The sequence below is a fragment of the Piliocolobus tephrosceles genome, chromosome 13 (assembly GCF_002776525.5).
Source record: "Piliocolobus tephrosceles isolate RC106 chromosome 13, ASM277652v3, whole genome shotgun sequence".
Taxonomy (NCBI): Eukaryota; Metazoa; Chordata; class Mammalia; order Primates; family Cercopithecidae; genus Piliocolobus; species Piliocolobus tephrosceles.
The window spans coordinates 46,013,892-46,026,855 of NC_045446.1; the positions used below are offsets into that span (position 1 = coordinate 46,013,892).

Below are 12,964 nucleotides of genomic sequence, written 5' to 3' on the forward strand. Positions count from 1 at the left end.
CTTTGTACAGTCTGATTTTACTTTAATAGCTAATACAAGGATCTGAATTCAGGGAATTATGAACTTTTGTGTCCTAGCACACTCGAATTCTCTTGACTTATTATTCTCTTGCAGTGAGCATTGTGTGCTGACTTGGACAGAAAGAGGAATTTATATTTTCATTCCTCAGAATGTTCAAGTTCTTCTTTGGAGTGAAGTCAAAGGTAATTATATTTTTCTTTATGTAATTTTTAATCTCATCCTTATGAAAATTTGATTATTGTAGGAGCATTCTCTTGTAATTTAAGAAGTAGAAAAATAGGATTTTTTTTTTTTTTTTGAGACCAAGTCTTGCTCTGTCACCCAGGCTGGAGTGCACTGGTGCGATCTTGGCTCACAGCAACCTCCGCCTCCTGGGTTCAAGTGATTCTCCTGCCTCAACCTCCTGAATAGCTGGGATTACAGGCACGTACCACCACACCTGGCTAATTTTTGTACTTTTAGTAGAGAAGGAGTTTCACCATGTTGGCCAGGCTGGTCTCAAACCCCTGACCTCAGGTGATCTGCCGGCCTTGGCCTCGTAAAGTTCTGGGATTACAAGCGTGTATGATTACAGGTGTGAGCTACTGCGTCCAGTCACGTTTCTTTTAAAGATTGACCGTAGATGTTTCCCATTGTAAGGGAATTTGTATTCAGCTATTTTATTTTTTCGTGAGTAATTTTATTTATTTTTTAATTGACACATAATAATTGTACATATTTACGGGGTACATAGTGATGTTTCGATCCATGCAGTGTATAGTGTACCCTGATCAGATCAGGGTGGTTAGCATATCTATCATCTTAGACATTTATTAGCTCTTTGTGTTGGGAACATTCATTATTCTTCTAGCTCTTTGAAAACATACATTGTTATTAACTATAGTCATCCTACAATGCTATGGAACAGTAGAACTTATTCCTTCTATCTAGCTGTGATTTTGTATCCTTTAACAAGTCTTTTCCCTGTCTCCTCCTTCCTCTTACCCTTGCCAGAATCTCGTCACCTCTGTTCTGCTTTTTTACTTCTGTGAGATCATTTTTTCTAGCTTCTGCATATAAATGAGAACATGTAGTCTTTAACTTTCTGTTCCTGGCTTATTTCACTTAACATGATGTCCTCCAGTTTTCATGAGTAATTTTAAGTGTAATTTTCATTAGTAACTGCTGAAAAGGAACAAACAGGTTATTTGTCCCTCTGTTGCGCTGAGTCTTTGTCCCTACCAGAAGTCTTGCTTTGACTCCCATTTTGTATCTTTATAGTTTGGCGTTCAGATTGTTCTTGTGGGAGCAACAGCCATCATATGTGACTGAGACAGAAACTCAATCTCTGTATTCTTTGGGTTAAAACCAGAAGTGGGGGAAATCTAGCTTTTTTACCATTGCTGCTCAGTAGAGAGTATATGTTGACTTTTTGTTTCTTTTTCTACTTTTGTAAAAACCAAAAAAGAAGAGAGAGAAAGAAATCATTACTTACTGGTCTCATCAACAGTGATTTTCTTGTGGCTTAAATTTCTTAAGTATGTCCCTTGAAAACTAGTCGTTTAAGTCCCTTCAGGATACTCTGCCGAGACAGATATTTTCTTGAAGGCAGATATTTTCTCATTAACTGTATATTGATTTACATACTGTGTTAAAATCCATTCATTGAGGACCAGGTTGTAACGCTCAGGAACCTTATAGTCTGGCCTCTAATGTAGATTATCCTCTTTTAATGTCCCAATTCCTTTTCACAGAAAACAGCATTTTAAAACATAAGACTTTAGGTCAGAGAGATACAGTTCTTTCTTCACATCTTTTATTCTTGATCGTTTTAGAATAGTTTCTAAAATATGATTTCTTCATTGAACTGCAAGTACAAAAATAGAGATGAAATTCAGTCAAGCCAAACCCTACATAAGAAATGAATTTATTAGAATAATTTCAACCCTTTTAAAACTGTAAGGGATATTTGGTTAATGTTTTGTATGTTCACACCTGTGGTTTTTGTAGATATTCAGGATGTGGCTGTCTGTAAGAATGAATTGTTCTGTTTGCACCTAAATGGGAAGGTCTCACATCTCTCCCTGATATCTGTGGAGCGCTGTGTGGAACGCCTGCTAAGAAGAGGCCTATGGAACCTGGCTGCTCGCACCTGCTGTCTTTTCCAAAATTCTGTCATTGCCAGCAGAGTGAGTCAGAGTTTACCGAGACATCTTTGCCATGGGTTGGTGAAACTATCCTAGCTTGCAAGATTGTGTTACAAGGTTGCTTGATTTTATTAGCCCTGTCTGTATGACCTACAGATACAGCAATACATGCCCAGGGAAAGCATGATAGATATATCTAGGGGTGAATAGAGGGTAAGAAATAGGGTACAATTTTCATTTAAAATATCAAATTTACATATAAATTTATTTGTTTCAGAACTTGTTTTTAAGGGGGATAATTGTGTATATGGTAAATTGTAATTAAATTATTATTATTGTTATTGTGAGACAGAGTCTTGCTCTGTCACCCAGGCTGGAGTGCAGTGGCGCAATCTCAGCTCACTGCAACCTCTGCCTCCTGGGTTCAAGCAATTCGCATGTCTCAGTCTCCTGAGTAGCTGCGACTACAGGCACTTGTCACGCCTAGCTGATTTTTTTTGTATTTTTAGTAGAGACGGGGTTTCACCATGTTGGCCAGGCTGGTCTCGAACTCCTGACCTCGTGATCCACCCACCTTGGCCTCCCAAAGTGTGGGATTACAGGTGTCAGCCACCGCACATGGCCTTAAATTCTTAATTCCTAAGAAAATTCTCATTAAATCTTTCTCTAGCTTGCTAAGCCTTTTTAAAGCACCATTGAAGTTTTATGTTCTATATTAGACCTCTTTCTTTCTTTCTTTCCTTTCCTTTTCTTTTCTTTCTTTCTTTCTTCCTTCTTTTTTTTTTTTTTTTTTTTTTGAGATGAAATCTCGCTGTTGTCCCTCAGGCTGGAGTGGAGTGCAATGGGTTGATCTCGGCTCACTGCAATGTCCGCCTCCCAGGTTCAAGCGATTCTCCTGCCTCAGCCTCCCGAGTAGCTGGGATTATAGGCGCCTGCCACCATGCCCAGCTAATTTTTGTATTTTTAGTAGAGACGGGGTTTCACCATGTTGGCCAGGCTGGTCTCTAATTCCTGACCTCAGGGAATCTGCCCACCTTGGCCTCCCAAAGTGCTGGGATTACAGGCGTGAGCCACCACGCCCGGCCTAGACCTCTTTCAATATATCGGCCATTTGAATATAGATTTACCTACAAATAGCTATTCCATTGTAATATTCTTTTATTAGGCAAGAAAAACTTTGACTGCAGATAAATTGGAGCATTTGAAATCTCAGCTGGACCATGGCACCTACAATGATCTAATTTCTCAACTGGAAGAATTGATCTTAAAATTTGAACCTTTGGATTCAGCTTGTAGCAGTAGAAGAAGCTCAATTTCATCACATGTAAGTATTCTCACCTTTAAAGGATTTTTCCACCTTCGGTTGTTCTTATTTACCTCTAGGATCCCCAAATTTGTTGTCCTTTCCATTTAGATTTTTTGGTGGGAAGGGGTGAACTTTTGTTCAGCTACCGGCCCAGCTCTGTGAAGCCTCCATTTAGGTGTGTCTTGGAGCCACATTTTGTTTTGTCATTGTTTATTATTTTCTGTTCCCTGATGTACACATATAGCTCCCAGCATAAGTTACGTTGCTCTAATATGTGATTTCAGGTGCTTCATGCTAATTTGAGTCTGAATGCAGCTCTGGATTATCTCATTTAATCCCCATTCTCACTACCATGCTTTATGAAGACAAGCTGGAGAAATATGGCAGCTGATGCCACTGGCACACGGAGTGACCCAGCTGCCAGGCGCCTAAGCCTTGCTCATCAGTTTGTTCTAATAAGCCAAATGGTTGTTATTAACTTTCCACTTGAGTGTTGGTATTTCTTTGCAGACGTTATATTAATGTTATAAAGGAAATTTTTACTTTTTTTTTTGGAATTTAATTTTTAGGAAAGTTTCAGCATCTTGGACTCTGGTATTTATCGTATCATTAGTAGTAGAAGAGGCAGTCAGTCAGATGAAGACTCTTGCTCCCTTCATAGCCAAACCCTCTCAGAAGATGAGAGATTTAAAGAATTCACCTCACAGCAGGAAGAGGACCTGCCAGATCAGTGCTGTGGCTCACATGGAAATGAAGGTGATGAATATGTCTGTTGTTGGTTCCTGATGTGAAGCCATTATTTTCCACAAGCTCTTGTTACCAGGATTATCTTGTGCACAGAAGTTCTCTGAAGTGTTAATTTTTAACATGTTGATAGAACTTTCCATCCAGATCTACAGATACGCTGCCTACTAGAAGAGTTGGTTTATGTTTAGTATTTTTTCCCCTCATGTTTGGACTAACATTAGGGCCTATTTTTGATCATGCATCAAAATGCTGGAAAGATTATGAAACAAAGGTCATTAACCAAAAGAGTGGGAAGATTTTATCCTGACTAACCAAATTATTTTTCATCAGGAATGAAAAATTACTGCAGTTTTGGGGGTCATTGCCTTCCTTTTTCGATGTGCGAGTATTCCTATGGCTGAACTATTGAGAAGAGAATAATAGAGACCCTAAACTCCCCTTTTGACTTATGGGGACTCAGGGTTAGTAGGCAAATGAAGGTACCTGCCTCTGTTTTATGTGGACCATCCCGTGCATTTTGTAAACCTGTGTTTCACTCATTTGTTTCTGGGTCAATTGTGATTTTGGTATTGAATCCTTCATTTCTTTCGGTTTGTTCATTTCAGAATTTTTTTGAAGATTAAAACAACTCCCACATGATTAGATTTTGTTTCTTTTTTTCCTGATTCCATTCATTAGACAATGTTTCTCATGCTCCAATGATGTTTGAGACAGATAAGAATGAAACTTTTCTCCCCTTCGGCATTCCATTACCATTTCGTTCTCCATCTCCTCTTGTGTCTCTTCAGGCTGTCAAAGAAAGGTAAACCAATTAGTCTTGTCATTTAATTCCATTTCTGATCTTACTTCAGTTGTCACATTAGAGAGAGAATGGAAAATGAGAAAAAGGAAGTCTCTTGTTTTCCATATAACTTGTCATATGAAGCTATTAACTTCTCATTTACCTTGGGGAATCTAGTTTCCCTCTGTTTTAGTAGCTGGTATTTGAGTTGTTACAGATGTAGGTGTCCCCACCCTCAAGAGATCAAAAATCAAAAAATCTCTGATGGGAATAGTTTCCATGTATCATTATTCTTTAGTTGATCCTTTCTAATGGTCAGTTTGGGCTCAGACTTGGAGTCTTTTCAGAATTCTTTCTAGCTACTCCATGGGACCAGGGTTGACATTTGAGTTTGAGAGAGAAGACTTTGTGCAGCTACTTAACTGTGTATCTGAGTCTTACTGGGTACAAATTTTGCTTAAGAAGGCTATATTGTGACTAGTTAACAGCTGAGTTACATGAAGCAATTCTTTGTTGTTCTGTGACCAGAATGGGGCTGATGATCACATGGCTTTGCCCAAGTTGATAGAAATATTACAGATACAGCTGGAGTTAAAGACCTTTTCTTTAGCCCTGAAACACTGGTTTCTTAGGGCAATTTAGTAAATAATGGGAATCATTATATTATAAGTTTTATATGGGGCTTATGTGAAATACTATTATTTGAACAGAGAAGTTGCTATAAACAGTCTTTACTAAGTCCAAGTTGCCTCCCTAGGACTAATAGAAACACAGAAAAGTCAAGAATGAAAACCTGAGTTTTCATTCTTGGCGGTAATAGGTTTTTATTCATGTTAATTTTTTGGTATTTGACTTCTAGTGTTTCTAGCTTTGTGCGTAAAACTACTGAGAAGATTGGCACTCTTCACACAAGCCCTGATCTGAAAGCGAGACCAGAGCTCAGGGGTGATGAGCAATCATGTGAAGAGGATGGGAGTTCAGATACCTGCCCAAAGGATGAAGACACCGAGTAAGCTCTTAGACATCAAATCTCTATACATTCTAGGGAATCCAGCTGTCAGTTTTAAGAAAGCCATAGACCAACCTTGTGCAGCCTGTGGCCCGTGGGCCTCATGTGTTCCAGGACCGCTTTGAATGCAGCCCAACACAAATTTGTAGAGTTTCTGAAAACATGAGTTTTTTTGTGATTTTTCTTTTTTTTTAATAGCTCATCAGCTATTGTTAATGTTAGTGTATTTTATGTGTGGCCCCAGACAATTCTTCCCGTGTGGCCCAGGGAAGCCAAAAATTGGACACCTGTGCCATAGGCTATGTCCTTTTCAAGAAGGCACGTGTATATCCGCATTCATTGAAGATTGTTTGTGTAGCTTATAAAAATTGTGAAGTTCCACAAAGTGTTGAAAAATTACATCACCCTGAAGCAGATCTATAGAGCCGAGTTTTAATTTAATACCTCTTCCATCTTTCCCCTGCGTAACTCCCCTCCTTCCCCCATAATCTCTTCAAACTTCTGGGATCTCACAGGAGTATTATATTAAGAGTAGGATGACCAAGGATCTAGACCTTGTCCTGGCTCTGCTTATGACTAGTATGTGACTTTGGGAATGTCACTGATGCTCTCTGGCCTGCAAGATCCAAAATGTGCTATTATTTGATGAGTCGAGGACTCATCAAGCAATAGCAAAAGGACTACCTTTTATATTCATCCTAATTGTCTTGTGTAACATAATACTTTATTCTCTAATAAACAGAATATTAGATTGAGATAATGAAAAAGAAAAGAAGGGATTCGTTAGGCAATGAAGACACTGTTGATCAAACAGTTGGCATTGATGTCCTATCAGGTACCTTCCCATGATATGCTGGTGGCCTGGTCCTTGTGTAGCAGAGTTGTAGCAGAGCCCTTGATCGGGCGATCGGGCATAGTGTGGAGTATCTTGTCTTTCTGGCTTCTGCCTTACAGTTCAGGGAATCTGGGTATTAAAGGCAAGCAAATTCAGCACTTACCCAGGAATTAAGAGAGAAACCCATGGGACCAGTGTATCTGGACAGCCAGATGAAATAAAAGATTTGTAATCTTCAGAATAACTTAGTGAATCCATGTGTTTATAGAAAAAAAGTACAGATTTTTTGACATGACGTTTAATGCAGCCTTCTATCTGACCGTAGCTACCTTCCAGGCACATTTTCTAAGTGCTGTAAATTTCACTCCTATCAGAGAACTAAGTGTGTACTCTGATACCTCACTACCTTTCTTCATGCTATGTCTTCTCTCCAGAGTATTCTCCCACCGTTTTTTGTAACACAAATAATACCTCCTTAGGAATCTGTCGCTTTCCCTACTCAGAAAAATTATTTCTTCTTCTCTGCTTTCATATCACAATGCTCTTTAAAGAGCTGCTCTTTGGTATTCAACTTACTCTTCTTTTAAATTATGCTTAGTTGTTTGCATGCCTTTCTTTCTAATGAGAGCTTACTGGAGCTTATCCCCTTGAGGCCAAGGACCACCTTTTCTATTCATCTGTTCGTCTGATGTAACAGGAGTATAATACTTGCCATTTAGTAAGGGTAAGAAATATTTGTCTAAGGGCTGGGTGCGGTGGCTCACGCCTGTAATCCCAACACTTTGGGAGGCCGAGGCGGGAGGATCACGAGGTCAGGAGATCGAGACCATCCTGGCTAACATGGTGAAACCCCATCTCTACTAAAAACACAAAAACAAAATTAACTGGGCACAGTGGCGGGTGCCTGTGGTCCCAGCTACTCAGGAGACTGAGGCAGGAGAATGGTGTGAACCCGGGAGGCAGAGCTTGCAATGAGCAGAGATCACGCCACTGCACTCCAGCCTGGGTGACAGAGCATGACTCCGTCTCAAAAAAAAGAAAAAAAAAAAAAAAGAAATATTTGTCTAAGAAAGCTCTGAGGCTGAGGCAGGGAGAATTGCTTGAACCCAGGAGGCGGAAGTTGCAATGAGCCGAGATCACGTCACTGCACTCCAGCCTGGGCAACAGTGAGACCCTGTCTCAAAAAAAAAACTCAGATCCCCTCTAACTCTTGTGAATGTTATTCTTATTTTTCACATTTTCTTAGGGAGGAAAAAGAGGTAACTAGTCCACCACCAGAAGAAGACAGGTTCCAGGAGCTTAAAGTAGCAACAGCGGAAGCAATGTGAGTATAATGAGAAACCTTTATAGTGACTTCTCAAGGCAGTTTAGTAAATGAAGTGAATCATCATATCGTAACTTTTTTATGGGCCTTATGTGAAATATATAGTTGATTAGAGAAGTTGTTATAAATGGTCTTTCCTTTCATTAAGTCCAAGTTGCCTTTCTAGGACTGATAGGAAAAACCCAGGCACTGAAGTTTTCATTCTTGGCAGCAATAAGATTTTTTTCATGTTAATTTTTTGGTATTTGACTTTCAGTATTCCTAGCTTTGTGTGTAAAACTTCTGAGAAGATTAGCAGCCTTCACACAAGCCCAGAATGGGAATGACTTTCTGAGTCCATCAGTAGTGGTCCTGTGATAGTTTGGGGCAGAGGTAGCCTCATCTGGAATTGAAATTGAAGAATTAGGCTGGGCGCAGTGCCTCATGACTGTAATCCTAGCATTTTGGAAGGCTGAGGTGGGTGGATCGCTTGAGCTCAGAAGTTTGAGACCATCCAGGGCAACATGATGAAACCCCAAATACCAAAAGTAGCTTGGTGTAGTGGCATGTGCCTGTATTCCCAGCTACTCAGGGGGCTGAGGCGGGAGAATCACTTGAGCCTGCAGTGAGCTATATTTGTGCCACTGCACTCTAGCCTGGGTGACAAAACAAGACCCTATCTCCAAAAAAAAAAGGGGGGGGGGATTACTAAACACTGCCAAGTTTATGTTCTCTGTTTTGTCATCTTGTTGAGAAAGTTTTTATTGAAAGAGTTGAAAGGTAACATTTATTCCAGATGAGTATGTTACATTGGTTAGGTTAATTTAACTTGAATTAATTTGTTTTAAGAAAAACACATGAAACAAATTTCATGCTTGTCTGTCTTGTATAGGACCAAGCTACAGGACCCTCTGGTTTTATTTGAATCCGAGTCTCTGAGAATGGTTTTACAGGAGTGGCTTTCATATTTAGAAAAAACATTTGCCATGAAGGACTTTTCAGGCATTTCAGATACTGACAACTCATCCATGAAATCGAACCAGGATGTACTATTAGTTAATGAATCAAAAAAGGGAATATTAGATGAAGATAATGAAGAAGAAAAAAGAGACTCTTTAGGCAATGAGGAAACTGTTGATAAAACACCATGTGAATGTGTAAGGAGTCCAAGGGAGTCTCTGGATGACCTGTTTCAAATATGTTCTCCATGCACCATTGCAAGTGGTCTTCAGAACGACCTGGCTGAATTGACAACATTGTGTTTGGAGTTGAATGTATTGAATTCTAAGATCAAAAGCACCAGTGAACATGCGGACCACACTTTGCAACAGTACTCTCCTGAAATTCTGGCTTGCCAGTTCCTGAAGAAGTACTTTTTTCTCCTGGACTTGAAAAGAGCAAAAGAGAGTATCAAGCTTAGTTACAGTAATAGCCCTTCTGTTTGGGATACTTTTATTGAAGGATTGAAAGGTAATACTCAGATCGCCTTATCAAAGATAGAAATTTGTGTAAAAAAGCAGTAGCAGTTTTGAATTTTGGGGTTTAAAAAAAAGATTTAAGTAGAAAATCACATCTGTTCTGGTCAGCCCTTCATTCTGTTTTCCATTCATTTTAACTTTTTTTTTTTCTCTCTTTTTTGAGACGGAGTCTTGCTCAGTCGCCCAGGCTGGAGTGCTGTGGCGCGATCTCGGCTTACTGCAAGCTCCGCCTCCTGAGTTCACGTCATTCTCCTGCCGCAGCCTCCTGAGTAGCTGGGACCACAGGCGCCCGCCACCATGCCCAGCTAATTTTTTTTGTAGTTTTAGTAGAGATGGGGTTTCACCATGTTAGCCAGGATGGTCTCGATCTCCTGACCTCGTGATTCACCCACCTCGGCCTCCCAAAGTGTTGGGATTACAGGCATGAGCCACCATGCCTGGCCTCATTTTAACTTTTAATAGTTCTTTCAGACATTGGTTTCATTTACAACTGGATTATAAGAAATTAGTTTTTAAATTTTTATTTATTTTACTTTTTTTGAGACAGTTTCAATCTGTTGCCCAGGCTAGAGTGCAGTGGCACCATCTTGGCTCACTGCAACCTCTGCCTCCTGGGTTTAAGAGATTCTCTTGCCTTAGCTTCCCAAGTAGCTGGGACTACAGGCGTGCACCACCACGCCCGGCTAATTTTTATATTTTAGTAGAGACGGGGTTTTGCCATGTTGACCAGGCTGATCTCAAACACCTGACCTCAAGTGATCCACCTGTCTTGGCCTCCCAAAGTGTTGAGATCACAGGCATGAACCACTGTGCCTGGCCCTATTTTTTATTTTTAGAGACAAGGTCTCACTCTGTGGCCAGGCTGGAATGCAATGGTGTGATCATGGCTCACTGTAGCCTTGACCCCTTCGGTTCAAGCAATCCTCCTGCCTCAGTTTTCTGAATCGTGGGATTATAGGCGTGTGCCACTGTACCCGCTCATTTCTTCATTTTTTTTATAGGGATGGGGTCTTACTGTGTTGCCCAGGTTGGTCTTGAAATCCTGACCTCAAAGCAGTCTTCCCACCTTGGCCGGCCTCCCAAAATGCTGGGATTATAGGTGTGAGCCACCATGCCTGGCCCTAGAAATTAGTTTTATTTCTCTCATAATGACATGCAGAAAATGGTAGAGCAGTGCTGGGGAAGTTGAGGTTAAAGTAAAATGTTTGTAAATGCAGATGTATTAAAAGAAGAAAATCTCTCATGTAACTTACTAATACAGAAATACTATATGGGGTACTTATTGTGTGGCAGATATTATGGTAAACACTTTTCAGCATTGTCTCATTTCATCCTTACAATAATCTTTGGAGTAGATGGTGTTATTTCATTTTATAGGTAAGCAATCTGAGGCAGAGAGAGATCTTAGGTGGCTAAACTGCTGTAATAAATATCTCATAATGTAGTAACTCGGACTTAAATAGAAGTATGTTTCTTGCTTATGTAACAGTCCAGGACAGATATTCCAGGTTAGTGGGTAGCTGTCTTCCAGGTGGTAATTCAGCATTCCAGCATTCCAAGTTCCTTCCATTATTTTCAGCTCCAGCTTCCCTTAAGGGTTGCGGTTGTGTTTGGGTTGCTATGTCTGGGGAAAGCATGTAGAACGTGGTGTCTTACAGGCCTGGCCTGGTAGTGACTTACATCTCTTCTGTATACATTTCCATTGGTGAAAATTCCGTCATATGGCCCCAATTAATTGTAAAATAAACTGGGAAATGTAATCTGTCCAGGAGGAAAAGAATGAATATAGGGGAAGAACTTGCTTACATGTCTGCCTCAGAAACTTTGGTGCACAGCCAGCAGTATCTACCTTGGCTGAAGGTCACACTATGTGCCATCCTGACATATAATAGAAACCAGCTCTCATACCCTAAAAACTATATGCATTGCCCTTTCTGCAGCCATAGTTCCATGTTTTTGAAGAAGAGAATTTTCTTAATTCCAAATTCTGCTTGAATAACAGATGCCGTATTTCTAATAATTGATTTAGACTTTAAGCAAACTTTTCATTCATTACCAAAAGTGAATAGAGAAATGTTTTTATGTCAACTGAAAGATATTTTAGCTTTCTAGAAATGTGGATCTATAGTTACAGATCTGCTTTAATTCAAATACAGCAGTTAAAAGCATAATACAATTTTTTTTTCTGAGTTGAGGTAGATTGTCTTTTGTGCAAAATAAGAAACAAGTTATTTCTCCTCACAAATGTGTGACATTATTTCTCATTGTAAATTTACTGTATCTGTCTCTATTATGTGATCATACCCAGTCACAGAAGAGCAGAAAAGAGTCTCCGTCAGCCAGAGTGATAGTTGTTACTACCAGTGCTGGCTAGAGGAAGCATGGTGGGCAATTTGAGTGATGTGGCTGCTTACTTGAGTTTAAGTGAATATGTCTGGTTTAGCTCGCATGCAGTCATAAGGCTTCCCCAAACCTCTGAATGGCATCCTCCTCTGAATTCCTTTAGAGGACTTATTGCCTGACACAGTCAAATAGGAAACAATGAGACTGGGAAAAAAATGACTTTTTTAAAAAAACATGTATCAGAAATTGAATGTTGGCTCTTAGAACCTGGTGAGTAGCCCTCACCCTTCTAATGATGTTATAATTATAGGAAACAGCTTTTGGAACTGTTATTTGGGATTTGCCTTCAGAGCCAATTGAAAACTACTTGCCCAGCCTAGGCAACATAGCAAGACCCTGTCTCTACACACACAGAGACACACGCACCAGCCTATGTAATGTAGCAAGACCCTGCCTACACACACATACACATACACACACACACACACACACACACCAGCCTAGACAACATTGCAAGACACTGTCTCTACACACACACACACGCGCACACACCCAGGCATTGCATCTAGGCAACGTAGCAAGACCTGTCTCTCCACACATGCATGCGCGTGTGTGTGCGCACAGGCATTGCAGCTAGGCAATGTAGGAAGACCCTGTCGCTGCACACACACACACACGGCCAGGAATTCAAGGTTGCAGTGATTGCTACTGCACTCCAGCCTGGGCAGCAGAATGAGACTCTGTTTCTAAAAAACTAAAAAAAGAAAACTACTTGGAAAAAAACCTACTTTACTTTAGATTCATACGTTTTTTTTTTTTTTTTTTTTTTTTTTTTTTTTTTTTTTTTTTTTTTTTGTTTTTTTTTTTTTTTTTTTTTTTTTTTTTTTTTTTTTTTTTTTTTTTTGAGATGGAGTCTTGCTCTGTCGCCCAGGCTGGAGTGCAGTGGCTGGATCTCAGCTCACTGCAACCTCCGCCTCCCGGGTTCATGCCATTCTCCTGCCTCAGCCTCCCGAGT

The 12,964-nt window shown here is 40.1% G+C and overlaps 1 protein-coding gene across 14 annotated transcripts in view; it reads left to right on the top strand.

Moving 5' to 3' along the window:
* Positions 1-12,964, top strand: part of HPS5 (HPS5 biogenesis of lysosomal organelles complex 2 subunit 2) — a 46,090-nt gene that overhangs the window by 22,748 nt on the left and 10,378 nt on the right. For all 14 annotated transcript variants that reach the window (XM_023230771.2, XM_023230763.2, XM_023230769.2 and 11 more), the window contains 8 exons: positions 115-203; positions 2,011-2,189; positions 3,313-3,471; positions 4,023-4,209; positions 4,879-5,002; positions 5,841-5,990; positions 8,072-8,149; positions 9,021-9,598. In XM_023230771.2, coding sequence (XP_023086539.2) covers positions 115-203; positions 2,011-2,189; positions 3,313-3,471; positions 4,023-4,209; positions 4,879-5,002; positions 5,841-5,990; positions 8,072-8,149; positions 9,021-9,598 — 1,544 coding nt within the window. The remainder of the gene's footprint in view (positions 1-114; positions 204-2,010; positions 2,190-3,312; positions 3,472-4,022; positions 4,210-4,878; positions 5,003-5,840; positions 5,991-8,071; positions 8,150-9,020; positions 9,599-12,964) is intronic.